Here is a 19,851-nt window from a genome sequence, read left to right as displayed (position 1 = left end):
TGCAAAACAAAATGCGTAACAGATTAAGTTTATTTTTCATATATCATCAGCAATATCGAACAGGATATGCAACCTGCCGTAAACAAACGAGGCTCTCGAGTTGTCAAAGACTGTGACTGTGGGCGTAGCAACATACAAACGGTTATCAACATCCAGTTGATTAAAATATGCATCTTTGTACATGGTTATACTGAAAATTTGAAAGAAAATACAATACTATTGTCTGATTTTGATACCAAAAAGCTAAACAAAAACACTAAAGTAAATGTTTATAGCTAACATGCTTCATTTTGGCAGTGATTTTTGGGTTAAGACAGACGTGTCCTTCATTTATTACACAATTCAAGGCATCTCACTGGTTTACCCAACATACAAAGTTGTAGGTGAAGTTTAGATGACACAGATAAATACATCCTGAGAAATAACCAGGACCATCACAGCATCTTTTTGGCTTTTAAAGAAGATTAAATAGTCAAGTTAACAAAAACCAAAACACATTTGGCAGTTATGTAAATAGTACAAATGTTGCCATATTATGACTTATAAAAAAAAAAGAAAAAAAGAAAACCACAGCATGCAAGTATTAAAAATCGCAATTGTATTCACAAAGACCCATAATAACTACTCTTCTTTAAAATTCCCAAAAAGGCTGCATTAAAAGTCCGTCATTATTCATCAACCCTGATAAATCAACAAACCCTTCCAGCTTTTTTTGGTCAGAAAATATATTCCACACATGATTTCATGATACTCTCAGAGCAACTACTGTACGTATGTATATATCTACAGATATCATATTTGGTAATCAATTTTCAGTATGAATTGTACCCACAGTTACAGGACGCAAAATGGTGGACATAAAGATCCGTCCCACCCATAAAACGACAGATTTAACGATCACAAAATTGACATGAATGTTTCGACGTACCTCTTTAACCTGTCTTCTAAAATCAAAAATATATCATATCGCATCTTCAGTAGTTACAAGTCTACTACAGAAAAGATTGCCTCAAGTATATTTGGAGCACTTGGTTTTATGGCAGTCATCGTTTTATTGGTAGATGTGGAGATATTAGTGCTGCCCGTAGGAAAAACTTATTTCAGTTTGAGGGAAAAGGCGGTCAGGAATATTCACACCAAATGCTGCCTTGTTTTTGCTGAGCTGCTAATAGACAGATGCGAAAACACAAACACAGGGAGTTTTTTGGTAACCCTGATGCCCCCTTTGAGTGCAACTGCCATGTTTTTGTGGACTGGATTAGTTTGAGGTCCTGCTCTCAAACTAGTAATACTTTTCTTTCACAATGTGTGCTGGCAGGGTGGGATAACTTTGTCTGAGGTGTTTGGTCGCTGCTTCCCATCCGTGTTTCGTCTGCTTGATTTAGTAAAGACGCTTCTCGAAGCTATAAACATAGAGATAATGGTTTCAGATATGTATATTAGGTTTTAAAATAGAAATGTAAAGTTAAACAATGGCGCCCCCTAGTGACTTACGAGTGAAGTCCATGTACGCCACCCTCCACTTGAGCTGACATGGTCCTCTTCTCGAATTTTAGTTCTCCGGAATACATCATGGAGCTTGATGTGTAGACAAAAACAGTGTAATTAGGGTTTGAAAGTAGCGTGGAATGTGCGATTCAACACAGACACAAACTTACCGAAGTACAGAGAGGCTTTTAGCACCAATGTCTTGGCAGCCGTGTTGGATTCCAGCGATGAGGTATGGGACAAATTTATGGATGGAGCCTTTGTCCTGCACTGAGCCGGACACTCCTTGAGCCACCTTCACTTTATCGCCCTCACTGCGAGCACAGCCAATAAGCACAGGGGGAAAAAGGTCGTGTGATGATTGGTACTGCATACTGTAGCATATTATACTATAACTTTAATAGTACACTATTGCATACTAAATAGGCTTAAAATTGAATATCAAAGTGATGTGTGAAGTAATTTTCAACAAAATCAGGCCATAATTGGTTTTAAAAAAAACCTACCAAAGTAAACTTTCTATTAAAGCTGGTAAACGCATTTAAAACACCACCAATTCATCCCAGCTAACTCAAAACATTCTCCAAATGTTAGTATTGGTTCATGTTTGGTTACTTTTTATCTGTTTTTTTGCATAATAACATTATAGAAACTTTTAAATCTGGTTATTTTTATCTGTTTTATTTTCTTTAATAATCTAGAAATAAATTGTTCCAAATAGTATATTTTAGGTTGTTTTGCAACCATAATATAGCATTACCTAAAAACAGACAATAACATATAAAGAATGTTAACTAATTTTATTTTACAATCATGAAATAACATTCCTAGAGTATTGCAGGTTATTTTATTTTATAATAATCTAAAACTAAAGTATAGTAGTTATTTTTAGGTTATTAGAAAATGAAATAACCTGCAATGCTCCGGGATTGTTATTTGATTGTTGCAAAATAACCATTTTTCCTCAAAAAAAAAAAAATTTAAAGAACGTTTAAGTTATTATTTTGCACTATTTATGCTTTTCCATTTCCAAAATTCTGTATCAAAAATTAATAAGTTTACAATAAGGTTCCATGTAGTAGTGCATTTACTAACATGACCAAACTGAACATTTGTTAATGAAAATAAAGTTGTTTATTGTTATTTCTTGATACTCAGTTTAATAACTTACTGTTAGGCACAACTTTGGATTTTTAATAATGCAGTAGATGTTGAACTAGGATTAATAAATGCTGTATTGTTCCTTCTTAGTTTTATAAATACATTAACATTTACTAACACACTGCAAAAACAAACAAAAAAAATCAAGCAATTCCTAAATTAAGAAGCATTTTATGGACATTCAAAAAATGTAGTCTTGTTTTAGGAAATAATATGCCAAAATTAAGTGAGTTTTTCCTCAATCCTCATTCGTCTTTCGGATGAGACGTTAAACCGAGGTCCTGACTCTCTGTGGTCATTAAAAATCCCATGGCACTTCTCGTAAAGAGTAGGGGTGTAACCCCGGTGTCCTGGCTAAATTCCCTCCTTAGGCCCTTACCCATTATGGTCTCCCAATCCTCCCCCCATCCACTGAATTGGCTCTATCGCTCCCCACTCCACCAATAGCTGGTAAATACTCGCATTACATTACATTAAAACTAGCTAAATAATCTGCCAGCGGCGCAAGCAAAATAATCGATGTCAAAAGAAAAAACAAGATTATTTAACTTACCCCATTGACCAATTATTTAGCTTGATTTTAAGAAAACCCCACTTAATTTTGGTAAATTATTTATTAAAACAAGTATGTATGTTTTAAATGTCCAAAAAAAGCTTCTTGATTTGAGAACTTTTAGATATTTGGACAAAAAAACAAGACAAAAACTCCAAGTAAGAGAACATTTTTACGCGTATCGTAAAGTGTAATCTAAAAAAACAATTAGTTTATACTACATTAAGCTACTTTAAGGCCTTTATTTGGCACAGTATTTAATTCTAACCATATCAGTAGTTTTCCTAATGCTGAATATCTCAACAAACACGCACCTGAAGTATCGTTTCTGGCTGCTGGTGTTCTTTTCCATGGCATCCAGTGAGCCCATGCCTCTGTATTTCTTCAGTCTCACCCCATCAGAGAAGAAATACTCTCCCGGAGCTTCGGTGGTGGCGGCCAGCAAAGACCCCATCATCACTGCGCACAAAAAACACAAGTATGTAATCAGATTTTCAGCCCATTTCAATGCTAACAGTGAGCTAGTGTAATAATTACCTGTCGATGCCCCCAGAGACAAAGCCTTCACCACGTGGCCGACAGTCTGGATGCCTCCATCTGCAATGACTGGCACTCCAAACCGCCGAGCATATTCTGCCACCTTATAAACTGAGGTACCTTGAGGTCTCCCACAAGCCATGACTAGAAGAAGCCAAAATGAAACATGTCAGCCATAATGATCACAGATATACACATTTGACTGCTCTAGACACATTCGCCATCTTGGAATGGTCAACCATGTTATTTTAGACAGTTAAAATCAATAGCAGTTGCAAGACGTCATGTGCTATCAAAACTGCACAAAAAACTCTGATATAACTTGAAATAATAGGATAAAAAAAAGAGCGTTGGGATTGTTTCTTATTAATTCAATGAAGATTCTGTCATCATTTACTCACTTTTACACTTGTTTAGTTTCTCTTTACTGTAAACACAACAGAAGATATTTTGAAAACTGGTAGCCATTGATTTTTTTCCATAGCATTGTTTTCTATGGATATCAGTGGCTATTGAGTTTCCAACATTCTTCGAATAAGTATATTTTCATTTTAAATGAACTATCTGTACTAATATTACAGGTTTTCAAACTATGGTAACCTTTTCATAGTGTATATTGTCTGATTACAGAGATGCAAACTTGAATACAAAATCGATGAATGTGACTAGAGGCATTTTCAGTGTCACAGAGAAGCTTGGTTTGCTATAAAATCCTCCAAATAAGCTGCATTTCACTGGGAATTGTACATGTACACTTGAAAATGTAACACAACAAATGTCTTAACAAATATGAAATTGCAATCATATTTTTAATCTGTTGGAAACAAAAAAGCTTTAATTTTCACTGTTCCCAAAAAAAAAAAAAAAAAACATAAGGTAATGTTAACTATGAATATCTGATTGATCATATCACTCTTCTGTCAATGAAATATGTCATCTTATTTTATTTACACAGTACAATTTTGAACTGATTTATTACAGCATATTATAAAATGTATGGTGTATATATATATATATATAATTATATGTTATATATTACAAATAATTTAATAATATTACCATAAATAATTAAGAAAAGTTTTACAAATAATTATTATTGTTTCTTTTGTTCTCAATATTGCTATTTTTGCCATATTGAGTGACTGTGGCCAGAAGGAGAGAGAGATGTTTATTATATCTAAATATATGTAGTCGAGAATAAGATTTACACTCATTTTAAAGCTGTTTAATATTAACACAAAATATTCCAAAGTTTGTTAAAGCACTGTATTGGAGCATGATTTTTATTTTGCCAAAATAATGTGATCTTTGATGGATCTGGTTATCTGGTTCAAAAAGAGAGAATACCATTTCAGTTTTCCTTAGTTTGGCACATGAAATAAATGCTTACATTGCTTGTCATAATTTATCAATTAAATTAAAACAAAATAATCAGTTCAGTTGTGGAATCAAAAGTAAAGCCGACATTTATAATAGAAAACAACAGTACATATGTATGACCACTAGATGGCCACAAAGCACACATTATAGAAAAGCTTCAGGCAATGAACCCGTCTGCAGTTACAAGAGGAAAGCCTTATTGCTTCATTTAACATGACTAACTATGCCACTGGACTTCCTTAAATATCTGACAGTGACATCCCTCGCCACATTATAAAAATGTATTACAGATTCAGTCCTGACCTTCCTGTGTGATGCAGATTGACCCACAGCCCATTCCCACTCTCAGTGCGTCCACTCCAGCATCTATCAGATTTTTCGCCTGCGCAGCTGTAACCACTGTAAGACAGAGAAAACACACTGAGCTTAAAGAAAACCAGGCCGAGCAACTCTGAGGTAACTGTCTGTCAAGTCCAGTATTTACCATTTCCACCCACAACCTGCAGCTCTGGGTACTTCTGCTTGATATAATGGATCATATTAATCTGGTATACAGAGTTGCCTTGTGACGAATCCTGCAAAACAGACAAAATAAAAACATCAGTGAGTTTAAAATGCTCAATTACAGCGGCATGATCAAGCCTGTAATGTTGGATGTCATACTCATATCAAGATGTCTGCTGGGAAACACTTTGTGTATTGGATACAGTAAAGGTAAAGTACATTGTTCTAAGATAAATACAATTGTCTCTTATTTTTAATATATATTTATATACCATATCTATATCTACAGTGATTTCGGAAACTTTGATAATTCAAAAACACTAAGTTATATTGTAGATAACAGATTTCTTTACAAACTCATTACATTTAAAGCGATCACCCAAAAATGTAAATTCTATTATCATTTCCAGTACTCAAGCTCTTTTTTCAAGCATGTTTGAGCATGGATAAACACAAAGAAAGATATACTGATAAGTGTTGCGGGAAAAAAACTGCCATTGACTTCAATTGTGTCTTTGTTCCTACTATGGATATTAAGCGTTGCTTTTTTAACATTCTTCAAAATATCTTCTTTTGGGTTTAACAGAAGAAATAAATTCATAAACGTTCAGAAGCACTTGATTATGAGTAAATAGTGAGCGAATTGACGTTTTCGGGTGAACTGTCCCTTTAACTTTGACTTCTAGACACTAATGACAATTATTTGAACTGTTTAATTAAACTATAGGCCAAGTCATTTTACAGCCACAGCTTTGTAAACTTAATAAACTATGTCTTGTAATATCAACCATTTAATGAATCTAAAATTTGTAACTTTTTGTTATTCAAAGTCTCTAGATACACCTGCCACTGTTTGGACAAAAGGTCTAGGAGAAGAATGAAAAAGGTAGGTTTATGAAACACCTCGACATAGTAGACTAATTATATGCATGGAAAAATAAAAGATATAGAAGAACTTTGATTGTAACTTGTATGGTTGCATTGGTTACACTGCATACTTTACCTTTACTGGTCAAAATAGTGCACTATTGTTTTGGCTATAAAACAACAAGGTTGTATTCAATTTATTAAAAAGAGAGACCTACCAGAACCACCATATCAACCCCAGACTGTGTGAGCAGGTCGAGTCGGTATTTGTCGTCCTCACGGGTGCCGATGGCGGCTCCACACAGCAGCTGTTTGCGCGAATCCTTGGAGGCCAGAGGATAATCCCGGTTCTTCTTCAGGTCTGTGCGGGCGATGATGGCCACCAGCTCGTCCTTGTCATTCACAATGGGCAGTTTACCTGGACAAGTAAATCAATTTAACCTATTTAGACTGCAGACAATATCTTTTTAGTTATTTGAGGTTTTAGTCTTTTTATTGTTTTGTTTTTTCAATCTAAATGTTGAGGAAACATTCAAAATGCAATTTTAAGTGTTTATTTTATTGCACTTTAGTCATTTATGTTAGTAAACTACATTTACAACACATTTTTACGACAGCTATCATCGTCAGTTATCATCGTCACATCTCTCATTGTCAGTATTTTAACATGACTACATCTAGTGTTCATTTGTTTGTGCTAGAAATATATGCAAAATTGCTCTCATTTAATAAAAAATGGCTCATTCATATATATAAACATAACACTATCAAAACCTTTAATACAGGATGTCAGTTTCACAATTAAGGCTTTGCGTAAACCATGCCTAGGCCTTAATTTAATCATGTATTGAAGCAGCTCATATTAAAATGCCTTTGAAAAACATATCACTAGTGTGTATGTTGAGACTAAACATTCACACTGACTTATCTTAAAATATATCAATGCAAGTTATTTTCATTTAAGATAGCTCAAACATGCATTTTAGTCTAGGATTTTCCTTAAGCCTTGTTTGTGAAACTGGAGATGCAAGTTTAATATGGGTGGAAGGGAACTGAAGGACTCAAAGGACAACTGATATTCAGTTAATGGCTACGATGATATAATTTCACAATCTGTTTGTTGTTACCTTTTTTGCTGCGTTGCAGGATGTCATTGGCTTCTTTTAATGTGACACCGGCAGGAGCGACTACAAGATCTTCCCTTTTAGTCATGGCCTGGAAGTCAATAACAGACACACCGTCTTAAGAGCCCAGCACTGATGTTTTATGGTAACACTTTACAATACAGTTCTGTTTGTAAATATAATGTTAACCAACATAATTAAATACTCTGTGAAAAATACTTTGAAAAGCTTTTCTTTAAGAAACAGTTTTCCCAAAAGTGAAAATGATTTAATTTACTTACTCCCTTGTGCCATTTTCGACATTTTATTCTGTCAGACGAACACAGTCTGAGTCATTTGATATTTTATCCTGGCTCTTCCATGCTATATAATGGGGTGGAGGATAGTGGCTTATTTTAAAGCACCCAAAAGCGCATAAATCGTTCATCAAACCCACGTTGCCAAAGGGTTAACGTATCTTATGAACCACATTGATGTGTCTTTGTAACAGAAACATTTCATATCTACAAATTATAAACTCCAATAACTGACTTCTGGTGGCAGCCGAATGTACATTATGCGTGACTGATGCATTCGTATCGCATTCAAAGTTCTGGGAATAGATGCATCTCATGGAAATCAAATAAATACAATTTGTTTACCACAGAAGACAGCAAACATAAAACTGGTTGACTTGCCATTACTGTATAAAATTAAACAGTATATTACTCTTTCAATGCCGTGTACTTGTGACTAGACACCTTACATCATGCATAATATGTTGTATATGTGCATGCAGATGGAAGTCAGTAATTTGAATTCATAATTTAAAAATGTTTTAATATTTTTGTTACAAAAACAAATTAATCCACTTCATAAGACATGCGTGAACACCTTGGCAGCGTATGGGTTAGTTTGAAGATGGATTTATGATTAAAATAAAAATAAAAAACTAAATGAGTCCATATCCAACACTATTCTACAGCTCGAAAAGCCATGGACACATTTAAAACTACTCCGACTGTGTTCGTCTGACAGAAAAAAAAATCATGGGTTCATTAAAAATTTTTTGGTATAAACTATTTTTTTAATACTGGTTAACCAAAAAAACACATGCAGTCCTACCTCCTCTAAATATTTATTATTATCTTTTTCAGACAGGAAATCAATGTCTCTTGAGGTGACGATGCCGACTAGTTTGCTGCCCATCTTGCCAGTCTCAGTTATGGGGATCCCAGAGAACCCGTGTCGAACTTTTGCTTCAAGTACATCACCTACAGTGTGATGAGGACTCAAGACTACTGGATCTGTGATGAAACCCTGCTCGAACCTCTGCGGACACACACAAACAGCATTTAAAAACAGGTACAAACATAAAACCATACATTTAAAGGGAGAGTTCTCAACACAAAGAAAAAAATATATATATATATTTTAAAGAATGTTGGCAAATCAGTAAGCATTGACATCCATAGCTGGTCTTACCTTGACCTTGCGGACCTCGTTGGCCTGAAACTCTGGTGTGCAGTTATGATGAATGATGCCAATTCCTCCCATTAGCTAAGGGAACGAATCAGAAACATTTAAATGAATGACTGACACCTGTTCAGTACAATCAGAACAGGGCTGTAATGGGTACTCACTGCCATTGCGATGGCCATTGAGGATTCAGTCACGGTATCCATTGGAGAGGAGATGAGTGGGGTCTTTAGTGTGATTTTCTTGGTCAATGCTGAAGTCAGGTCCTACAGAAAACATGCAAACATTACTTTTGGGTAAATCAATACTTGCTTAGACTTATTTTGACACTGCTGTTGCTGGACTGGCCACTAAAGGCACAACTGTAATGTTCTCAAAAGCTATTTTGGAAATGCTTAAAAAAACGGTTGATAGAAATGTCAAGATGCGCAGAAATTTTGAATACTGAGTAGGACTGAGTAGGATCAACTTTTTATTCAAGAAATAAATTAAGATGAAAACACTTCTACCGAACAAATTCCAGTATGCGTTTTAAAACAGGTCATGTGATTTTGTTTTAAGAGATCATGTGATGATAAAAATGTGTCTGAATGGAAAAAACGGCAGGCTGAGCACATTTTAAAACATCTAAAATGTTGTTCTGGTCATTCTAAAATGCCTTAACCATATCAGTATTCATGTTATTATATTGTTAGCAAACTCCAGAACTGTTAAGAACGTCTGTGCTCCGCATTTCATGCCTTCAAACGCCACCATGTTCATTATGTGTCAGGATTGTCTTCTGAGGTGCAAATCATGTATTAAATAAAGAAAAGATTCATGCAGCTTCTCCTACCGCAGCAAATTCCCTCTTTACTGTTGATATTTGGCACCAGTTTGTCAGGAGGTGACGATTTAGTTTTCTTTGACTCATTGGATGGAAACGCTGCTTTATTCGCTTATCTTTTATGCGTTGTTCCAGGTTTGCGCATATATTTAATTTCTATCTTTGGATGGAAACACAACTATACACATCAAATCAACAGGAAATCTGTGCCTAGTGTGTGACTTAATTTTTACTTTCCTTTTCCCTCTTTCTCTCTCTATATATATTATACACAAATTAGGAGAGCATCTGACTGACCTGACATGAATTGTCAGTTTCTTTGGATTTACAATTTACAGTTATGTGTTTGACTAAAATGCAAATTTAGTTTTCAATTTAGTAAATTACAAGCAACATTGAAAACAATTTAAAATATGGTTCATTTGTTAATGTTTGTTGATGTATTTGATAAATGTATGTTGATGAATTAATGTATTCAATCAAACAACTAATACAACAATTAATACAAAACTTGGTTAAAGTTAATGTTATTCCAATTAAATACCGTTAGTTCATGTTAACTCACAGTGCATTAACAAATACAACTTTAGACTTTAATAATGCATTAGTTAAAGTTAAACTACGATTAATTTACACTAAATGTTTTCATTTTAGGCATTTGTTTTTCATAAAATAACAAAAAAAGTGCAACGTTTGGACAATGTTTGTATATTATTATAACCAACTCTTGTTTCTATTTATAATTTGGAAGAAATTATACAATTCTGTAACATCACCAGCAATACTGCCCTTTTTAAGAATGTCAGTGTCATCCCAAATGTGATTAATTTTAACAGTTAAACAAATAAAACATTAATATTGAGTGAAGTACATGTTAGCCACAATACTGTCTCTCTTTATTTTGGTTCACCAATAAAGATTTATGCTTCTCAGAGCAAGGTTTTGTTACTGAATGAATAAATCAGTTTTTGAACAAACCTTTTGACAATTTTATGATCCATTTAAAATGACAGGAACTTAATTTTTCTAAATAAATCAAACTATTTGATCCAATATTTTGAATGAACAATTCGACAGACCACTCATAAAAAACGTATTTATATCGTATTTATCCATAACATGCATAAACCAGCCAAGGTACAGCACAAAAAAATCATACAGCAGAATATTGTTTGATGGCTATTCTTTTATGAATCAATAATGTTGCACACCCCACATATTTACTGCATAAATTACATACACATAGTTGAAACGTCACTGCATATGTGTGTAAAGGTGAATGCAAACCACGGTTTTGAAAACGTGGGTGGATAGAGTGACAATGAAGGCCATGACCTTCAGTTTTTACACCGCACTGAGAAGTGTTCCTCTATCACTGATTAGCTTGTAAACAATCCCTTCGCAACAGCCAAAGTTCCCAAAATATGCTTTGACATTCATACTGACAGAGGAAGAGCGGCCTCATGGGAAAATGAACACCACAGTGGGAAATTTCCCAAATGTACAGTTCACTGAAGGCCAGTTTGTGAAAAGCCAAACACAAAGACTGTTATTACAGCAGCCTACATAAACCCACTTTCAGTTTCAGTCTAGCTTGGTCGTTTTGTGTTTTGAACTTCAGCATTATTTAAGATCTTTAAAACCCTAATGTGTGCCAAAAGCAATAAAATTAAAGAAGAAAAGGAGCAGAATGTTCAAAGTTCATACATTTTTAATGTAAGTGCTATTATTGGATTGTTCGCAAAACAAAACACAATTCAAATTAAGGGGGGAAAGCAGCTGGTTTGCCAGCAATCTGATGCAAATTTAAAACTGCTGAATCAGGCTTTGCAGGCAAACGAAATCATAAAAGTCAAGTATTTTTGAAACTCCGGGGGGGGAAAACTTGTGGTTGAACAAAAATAAATAATTAAATATGTCTTTGTGTATTTAAAATAAGTAAAATGTTTCCACTGTTATGAATGAATCAATGAATACTTCAAAAATCTGTCGTGGCTTCAAATTTTAGAACAATAACTATTTAGTAAATTAAAAATATATTTATTTTGAGGCTAGGATAAATCATTTTTTAAAAATTAAAAACTAAAACATATCCAAAAACTACCTCCTTTAAAAAAACTAAACAAAGCAAAGGACAACAGTAAAAGGATGCTTCTAAGCCCAAATGTTTGGCCCAGCGAGCAGAGATACAAAAGAGACAGCCATTTAGCTAAAAATAGTGCAGAGAACACACAGACGGGCTGTTAAAACGACCAGCGTCATTATGAAAACAAACTGAATGAGAGTGTGACGAACTCAGACTAGAACTCACCACTTCATCTGAGGTGAAGTCAATGAAGCCAGGCAAGATCAGGAAGTCACTGCAAATGAGACAGAGAGACGGAAAACAATCAGAGACAAACATTCAAATATACATTACACATTTATCCAAATATACACCTATAAACTAAAAAAAACTATATTAGAGTCAACGTATAACAGAGTCAAAAAAAAACTATAAAAGAGTCAACATTTTGATATCTTCAAACTAGAGCTCATTATTATTCTTTTTTTTTTTATCATTCCTCAGCTGGAAAATTTACATTTTCTCTGTACAACTGCTACTCTTTAGATTGAAAATTATTTTTCAAACTATATATACTGTATATAGTAGTTATCATAAACATGAATGCACCTTTAAACAAGGTGAAATAACAAAAAAACAAAGATTAAAAATTATTTATATTATATTATTTATTCTTTTGATGGAAGTCAAATCATTAGAGTAGTCTTTCATAAATCATTCTAATATGCTGATTTAATAGCTCATGAAACTTTTTTACTGGTATCGATGTTGATAAAAACAGTAGTTGCATAATATTGTTGGCTCTTAGATGGAAGAATATTCTTTATTTGCAATAAAAATCTTGCATAAATACATATACTGTTGCATTTAATCAATGTAAATCATCCCTGCTAAATAAAAGCGTTTTAAACATGCCAACCACAAATGTTTGAACAGTGTAGTTTCTCAACTTTTAGCATTTTAAATATCCTTAAATCCAAAAGATGTGAGCAAAAAGTCACAAAACATCCATTTTGGTTTTATATGGAGAGACGTTCTGTTCTTCCAGGTTATGTGGAATGTTATGTTTTAGATAAACATTAGGGATAATGAAAACCCGATGCTGACTGCTCCATTCATGACATCTTAAATTATAAGGCACTCTAAATTGAGAGTGGATTTTGAGGTGAGCTCGAAGAATGTCTGCGGGTCAGGCACATTCTGACATGCCTTCATTTACAAGAAACAACACTCACTGCCTACTGAAATCTGTATAAATCCTGCTGACTTGAGTGACCAGATTACATCAATTATGTCAAAAGAGAGGCACCTGGTACACCTGGCTTTTTCAGAAATTAATATTACAAGTGGTCAACACTAACTAGAAGTGTAAACACAGTCTAAAATATTTTAAAGTTGTCCATTCCAGAGGTAGTTGAAGCGTTTGATTAGAGGGTAAACATTTGCATGGTAAAATATGTTAATAATAAATTGTTTTGATTAAAATTGATCAATGTCAAATGAACAATTTTGTTTAAGTACTTTCTGCTTGCACATCCAGAAGATTGGTGCTTTTGTAAAAAAAAAAAAAAAAAGCTGATTTAACCAACCTAATATCAAAAGAGGCATTAAGTTTGATGGTTTGGGAGGTATAAGGAGTAAAGTAAAAAAATTCAAGAAATAATTTCGGATTAAAAAGATAGAAACAAGCCCAGAGAGGAGAATACAAAAAAAATAAACAGTTTCAGGCAAAAATCTGACAATTTGGCAAATTAAGAAAGTTTACAATTTTGCTTACGAGAGAGAATGTAGAAGGATTTTAAATATGTCATGTGTATGTAAAAATGAACGAGAAAGACAGAGCTTGAAAGACATAAACAAATTTTCCATGTCGCTTGTGGTCGGCTAAAAAAAGGCGTCTGTGTCTGCAGGAACAGGGCGGATTCCTCTGCGCCCACATTTGCAGCCAAACACCCCTAAACATCAACAACACAGGGTGTGAACATCTGGGAAAGCCAAAATGAATGAAGCTGTGAGGACAAAACAGACACATGCCCTGAATAAAATGTGCTAAAGTCTGGTTCTTTTATACGACAAATCTGAGAACTGTTTTGACTGCCAGGTACAAAAATATTTGTCCTTTATAGACCCGGATAAGTAGTATCAAGCGATAATACCTCTTATCAAGCATAATCTGATTGTTTGTGCTAACAGGTTTTGATATGTGGACATGTTGTGTGGTTTCTGTTTGTTAGCCCTGCCCACTCTCAATTCTGATTGGTCCACTCCAGATTACTCTCCGCATAACTTTACAAGCTGCTTAGTCATTTTTATTGTTGCTAGACCATTTCTTTAATGTGCATGTTAGCATTAGCATGCTAACTTTGCTGAATGATACAAAAGCTCTACAGTCTCTGTTTTAGATGACTCAGGTTGTAAACTTCACTAGACACAAAGACGGTACAGAGTAAAGACGGAAAGCTAGACTACCTCCAAATATGCAGACGTGCACAATGCCAAATATCACCACAAACACGCTGACTGCTGCTTTATATTGACCAAATCTAAATGAATCTAGGTAATACTACACTGTAAAAAATGCAATATGCTGCTTTAACTTATTTTAATAAAAATATTTAAGTTTCTTAAGTTGTATAAAGTTTAACTTAACATTTTAGTCAGTTTGATGACTAGAAAAGTTAATTTGATTCAACTAAAAATGTAATGTTTTTTACAGTGTGTTATACACTAAAGCATAGATGTAAATATGGTAACATGGTGTCCTAATTGTGTGTTATAGAGTGGTGATGAGAATTTGATTACATAATTCAACAGTCTAATTGTGGCTTTAGTTTTTTTGTAAAAAAAACTAAACATCATACGGAGTAGTCCAATGCATAACTCCTGCTTCTTTTCATTCAACTAAAGTGAAGCAATTGTTTCACGCTCTGTTACATTCATTGCTTCAAAAATTAACCATGCTACAGGGTCACACTCAACATACGAAGAGTTTAGATGCAAAAACCTCTAAATACGGTTTGATATTGTCTTCTAAAATATATTAATTATATAATATAATTTAGATATTAGAAATATATAAAATATTTTTTCCGACTCCTGAGTGGAGGCTCAGTAATTTTACTGTTGGTATAGTAACAAATAAGTTGTTTTCAATGCTTTCATTGCTTTTCATTTACTTTGGAAGCTGAGAAAAAATGCTCATTTTAGGAGAATATTTCAGATGGCATTTAGAGGTTTTTGCATCTAAACATTTCATATGCATCTTTTCTGAAAAAGTCTATTTGGTTTTCCATTGTTTTAAATTTTAGTTAATACTGAATCTCGCACAAAAGTTTGAAGAAATAAAGTATACAGCCAGTGTTGACAACCAAAGTTAAATACAACAGAGAAAAGATGCAAATAAACAATAATTTATGGTTTGTTTGAGTCAAAAAGTATTCAGAAGCAGAAATTAAATAATCACTGTATACTACTACTACTACTAATAATAATAATAATAATAATAATAATAATAATAATAATAATATAATTTTAATCAAGTAAATAATACTTTAATGTACAATTAATCTTTAAGCTTCAAACGTTTAATTTATTGTGCCCAATTGGCTTAAATGTGCTTCAAATTCTTACAGTCAGGTCTTAAAAACACATGCAAATAATAAACTTTCAAACAAGATTAAAATCACTCCACTATGTTGTTAACTGTTATGCCTGGTCAACTATAATTCCAACTACATTGCAGATCCCTGCGGTGTGACTATTGTGGACTCGCACATTGCGATATCAATCCTGAAACGATATTGTGCATCACTAATTAGAATATATCAAAATAGAAAGTAATAGCTGCCAGTTTAAATTGCTACATTAGGATCTGTTACTTCTAAGTTAATTATTTCCAAGAGATGAGTAACCTCTTCAACCAATTAGGATGATGTCATTTATTTCTCAAATAGACTAAAAGGACACCAAACAAGTGTTTTGCAAGCATATATTTAAATGTATTATTGTTAGTTTCACTGTCATTTATTTAAACTAAATAGTATAGTATATTATGAATAATTTAAAGTCTATCAAATACTAAAGTAACTGCCGTCTGAAATTTACATAGAGAATTAACATTTTTATCAGCCCCTTGTTTATGTTGAGATCTTTTACTTTAGACACCAGGAAAAGGACTTATTCCTTGCCATAAAAGTGATATTACTGAACATACACACAGGAGCCCAATAAAAGTACTCATTTTAGAGGAAAATTTCAAACGGCATTTGGATGTTTTTGCATCCAAACTCTTCACTTCATTCCAAATCAGCATGTCATTCTTCTCTGCATCATATTTAATTTTTAACCAAAGTTTTTTTTTGTCCTTAAAATGAATATATGGTGACCAAAGCGGTTTCATTCTTCACAATCTTCTTTTGTGTTAAAGAAGTAAATTTGACGGAAATTGAAATGGCACTTTAGTAGGAAACCGATATACATTTAGGAGCTGTTGAAACGTTTTTATTTCGTAAGTACTGAATCTGATCAATTGTATTGTATTTTACTGCATTTAGGTATTTATAGCTCTTGTGCAAAGTTTATTTTATTGTATTAGTCTTGTTATAATGGCTTGTGTAGAGTAAAATAAAAGATTACAATGAAAATAACCAACTAAATAGTTAATTTTCTTTTAGCTGAGTTCATCAAAGAAGAAAACAACAACACAAAATTGTGATTAAATTGAAAACAATGGGTCAGCTTTAGTTAAATCAAAGAATTTGTTGAATGTGTATTTCTGGAAACACAAATTTCTCTTAAAGTAACAAAAGTAACAGAGGAATGAGACATGTCACACTAATACAGAATAGCTCTGTAGCACACGTCATGCCATACGAAGAAAAAACTGTGCAAACACACTTATGCTTGCATTACAGCAATCGATTCAACACGTATATGCCCGTGTCAGATTCTTTATCCATGTCTGTGTGCATGTGCCTGTACACAAAGGCTTCTCCTCACATGACGCCAACGTGAGGACAGTCATGTGGCCCACGCTGCATCCCTACAGGCTCTTCATTACAGATAACACGGTTATACAGCTAAACCTTTTACCTTGTAATCTCAATCTTACCAATGACACTGCTTGTGAACTCACAGCGTCCTAATGTCACCCACAAGTCTCTATTACAATGGAGCATGGAAGTATAGTGGTAACACTTTAGTTTAAGTATCAATTCTCATTATTAACTAGTGGATTACTAACTGCTTATTATCAGTAACTAATAAGCATATATTATGCATGATCTTATTCTACATCCTTAATACCTAAACCGACATGTAACTACTACCTTATTAACTAATAATAAGAACCATACTATGTGTTTGTTGAGGCAAAAGTGATTGAGCCTTAAAATAAAGTGTGACCAGCTTAGTTTATATAATGAAAGTCAATTCAAACCAATATTATATCAGTTATTATATGATTTGAATCAATCATGCAAATTATATATATATATATATAAATATAGCCTGGATTATTAATAGTTCAAGCTAAAATTGAAATTTACTCACCCTCAGGTGGTAACAAGCCTTTAGAATTTTTTTTTCTGTCCAGCATTAAGATATTTTGAAGAATGTTGGAAACTGGTACCCACTGACATCCATAATTGGAACAAAAAAAAACAATAAAATACTATGGAAGATACGATGCTGCTTTCCAACATTCTTACAAATATCTTCTTTTGTGTTCGACAGAAAAATGAAAACTTAAACAGGTTTGGAGGAAGTTAAGAGAGTAAATAATGACATTTATGTGATATATGACATTAATGAATATTTATTTTTGGGTGAACTATCAAACCAGGCTGATTTATGCTAATATATTATACATGGTATAGCTTCCTCCAGCCAGTGATTAAAAGCAAAGCCTTCTGATTGCCTCCCAACATCCAAGACCCTGAATCCATCATTCTGACTGGATCCAGCAAGCATGTTTGGTCCCTTATTGAGCTCCCTAGATGATATCCGTGTAAATAAATGACCGTGTTACTCACTTGTAAGTCATACCGTCGCCTTTAGAAAAAAGCTCTTCCGCCGTGTGTCCGTCTCGGACAGACTGCTGATCTGATCTGTAATGTGGATGCCCATTACATACGCACACAGTATCAGTGCTGGGAGAGGAACCCATTTAAAAGTACTTACTTATAGGTGAGACCATCTCCGACGGCAAAGAGCTGCTGGGCAGACAGTCCATCGTCTGGGATGTAGCCCGTTCCTCCGCTTATCAGATAGTCTGCCATACTGGAAGAGAGAATTACACAAACATGACCTGTTAATAACACACAGTTCTTTTCAGTACAACCGGTCGTTTTGTTTTTGAGCAAAGTTCAACCGTGTCTGTATTTATTTTGGAGCTGTGTTTAGATTTACAGTGTAATTTTAACTGGAATGCAATTTTGCTGTTAAAGAGATTTTTCACAATAAAAGTTGGGAAGAACAACAACAATACAATTTTACTGCTTAAAAAAATAAGAAAAACAGTCATCGGCATCCATAGTAGAAACCAAAAAATACTACGGAAGTCAATGGCTGCCACCAAAAATCTCCTTTCTGTTGTGTTCAAAAGAAACTTAAAAATGATTGAACCATCCCTTTAAAAGTGCAACAACACCCTGTTTTTCCACTAAGTAGAAAACCTAGTGTTTTTCACAGGGATATTGATTGAGGATAACTTAAAAACCTTCAAAGAAAGACCTACTGTGAGCTTCAGTTAATTGATAGTGGATGCTGTAGTTGAAGCTTTCAGTTAGCATTATTTCAGCTATTATGTAATCATGTTTAACAGTAGGGATGGGCAATTTGGCCTAAAATCAAAATCTGGATTAATTGAACATTTTACCTTGATTACGATTAATGAACGATTTATTTATTTATTTTTGCCCTCATAACCTACTGACAGGTTTTGTACAATAAATATGCTCACATATTACAAATGAGAGATTTTTGAATGAAGGATGCATAACCTGATTTTAAAATAACACACACTATCTACTATCTATGATTATTTACTGAACATCAACGTTGAACAACTGAATTTAAAACACACATTGCCTAAAGCAAACAGTCACTATTTTTTTACTTATAAAAAGTGAAAATAAATATCTTGCACTTTTAAAAACAAAACAAATTATTGTCAATGTTTGGAATAAAAATAAGCAGTATTTCTTCTAAATGTAGTGCAAAAGGCTAAAAAATGTGGGTACATCGTCCTAATTGACCAGAGATCAGATGTATAAATCATCCTCAGCCTTTAACAGAGAAGGGTCATGTGACTCCACAGTCGGTAGGGAAAGTAATTGAAAAAATTGTCCTGGAAAACTTAGATCGATTATAGGTTCTGAACTTCAATTGCTTTCGATTAATCACCCAGCCCTATTTAATAATACTAAACCAGCTCCATAAATGAGAATAGAAACATAAAAAATATTTCTCTAGGTGCATTTACTCAGTGTCTATACTCAGGGAAATCATTCAATTCATGGCCAAATCAATTGATGGCCATTCAATTTGCAGGGCCTGATAATACACAGATTTTAAAAATAGTTTTAAAGTGTCTTTTTTATTATGATACCCTTTATTGCCTATTTAAATGAAAAATACAAAAATGTTACTTTATTGTAATGGTACTGACATTACATGTTCCATCTACAGGCATGCAATTATTAAAAAATAAACACTTATAGTAAGTACACTATTGACATGCACATATACTCTTGAACTATACTGAAATAGACAAACTTGTTTCATCTATAATCAGCATCAATAGTTTCCCCATCACTAGTCAATATTCAAGGAACTTTAATTTATAATCAAATGTGTTAGTATTATGTTTTGAACCTTTTTGTCATAT

At 33.5% G+C, this 19,851-nt stretch overlaps 1 protein-coding gene and 1 long non-coding RNA gene across 6 annotated transcripts in view; one reads left to right on the top strand and one right to left on the bottom strand.

Moving 5' to 3' along the window:
- Positions 1-12: 12 nt before the first annotated feature.
- impdh1b (IMP (inosine 5'-monophosphate) dehydrogenase 1b) overlaps positions 13-19,851 on the bottom strand; it is a 24,894-nt gene continuing 5,055 nt past the window's right edge. For 3 of the 5 annotated variants that reach the window (XM_087246128.1, XM_087246129.1, NM_001014369.2), the window contains 14 exons: positions 18,144-18,242; positions 12,210-12,258; positions 9,237-9,338; positions 9,079-9,153; positions 8,719-8,925; positions 7,618-7,705; positions 6,709-6,908; positions 5,604-5,694; positions 5,423-5,518; positions 3,740-3,883; positions 3,517-3,661; positions 1,659-1,802; positions 1,495-1,578; positions 13-1,403 (listed from right to left, as the gene is read on the bottom strand). In XM_087246128.1, the coding sequence (XP_087102254.1) occupies positions 1,382-1,403; positions 1,495-1,578; positions 1,659-1,802; positions 3,517-3,661; positions 3,740-3,883; positions 5,423-5,518; positions 5,604-5,694; positions 6,709-6,908; positions 7,618-7,705; positions 8,719-8,925; positions 9,079-9,153; positions 9,237-9,338; positions 12,210-12,258; positions 18,144-18,242 (1,546 nt within the window). In that variant the 3' untranslated portion in view covers positions 13-1,381. Of the gene's footprint in view, positions 1,404-1,494; positions 1,579-1,658; positions 1,803-3,516; positions 3,662-3,739; positions 3,884-5,422; positions 5,519-5,603; positions 5,695-6,708; positions 6,909-7,617; positions 7,706-8,718; positions 8,926-9,078; positions 9,154-9,236; positions 9,339-12,209; positions 12,259-17,995; positions 18,071-18,143; positions 18,243-19,851 lie in introns of all 5 variants that reach the window. The other 2 variants (XM_087246127.1, XM_087246130.1) reach the window with 1 other exon arrangement.
- Positions 8,751-16,609, top strand: LOC147844699 (uncharacterized). The gene is made up of 2 exons (XR_015483125.1): positions 8,751-8,958; positions 13,874-16,609. It is a non-coding gene; the product is annotated as an uncharacterized LOC147844699 (long non-coding RNA).

The sequence above is a fragment of the Danio rerio genome, chromosome 4 (genome assembly GCF_052040795.2).
Source record: "Danio rerio strain M-AB ecotype USA chromosome 4, GRCz13ab, whole genome shotgun sequence".
Lineage (NCBI taxonomy): Eukaryota > Metazoa > Chordata > Actinopteri > Cypriniformes > Danionidae > Danio > Danio rerio.
This window is presented reverse-complemented; position numbering and strand designations above follow the sequence as displayed.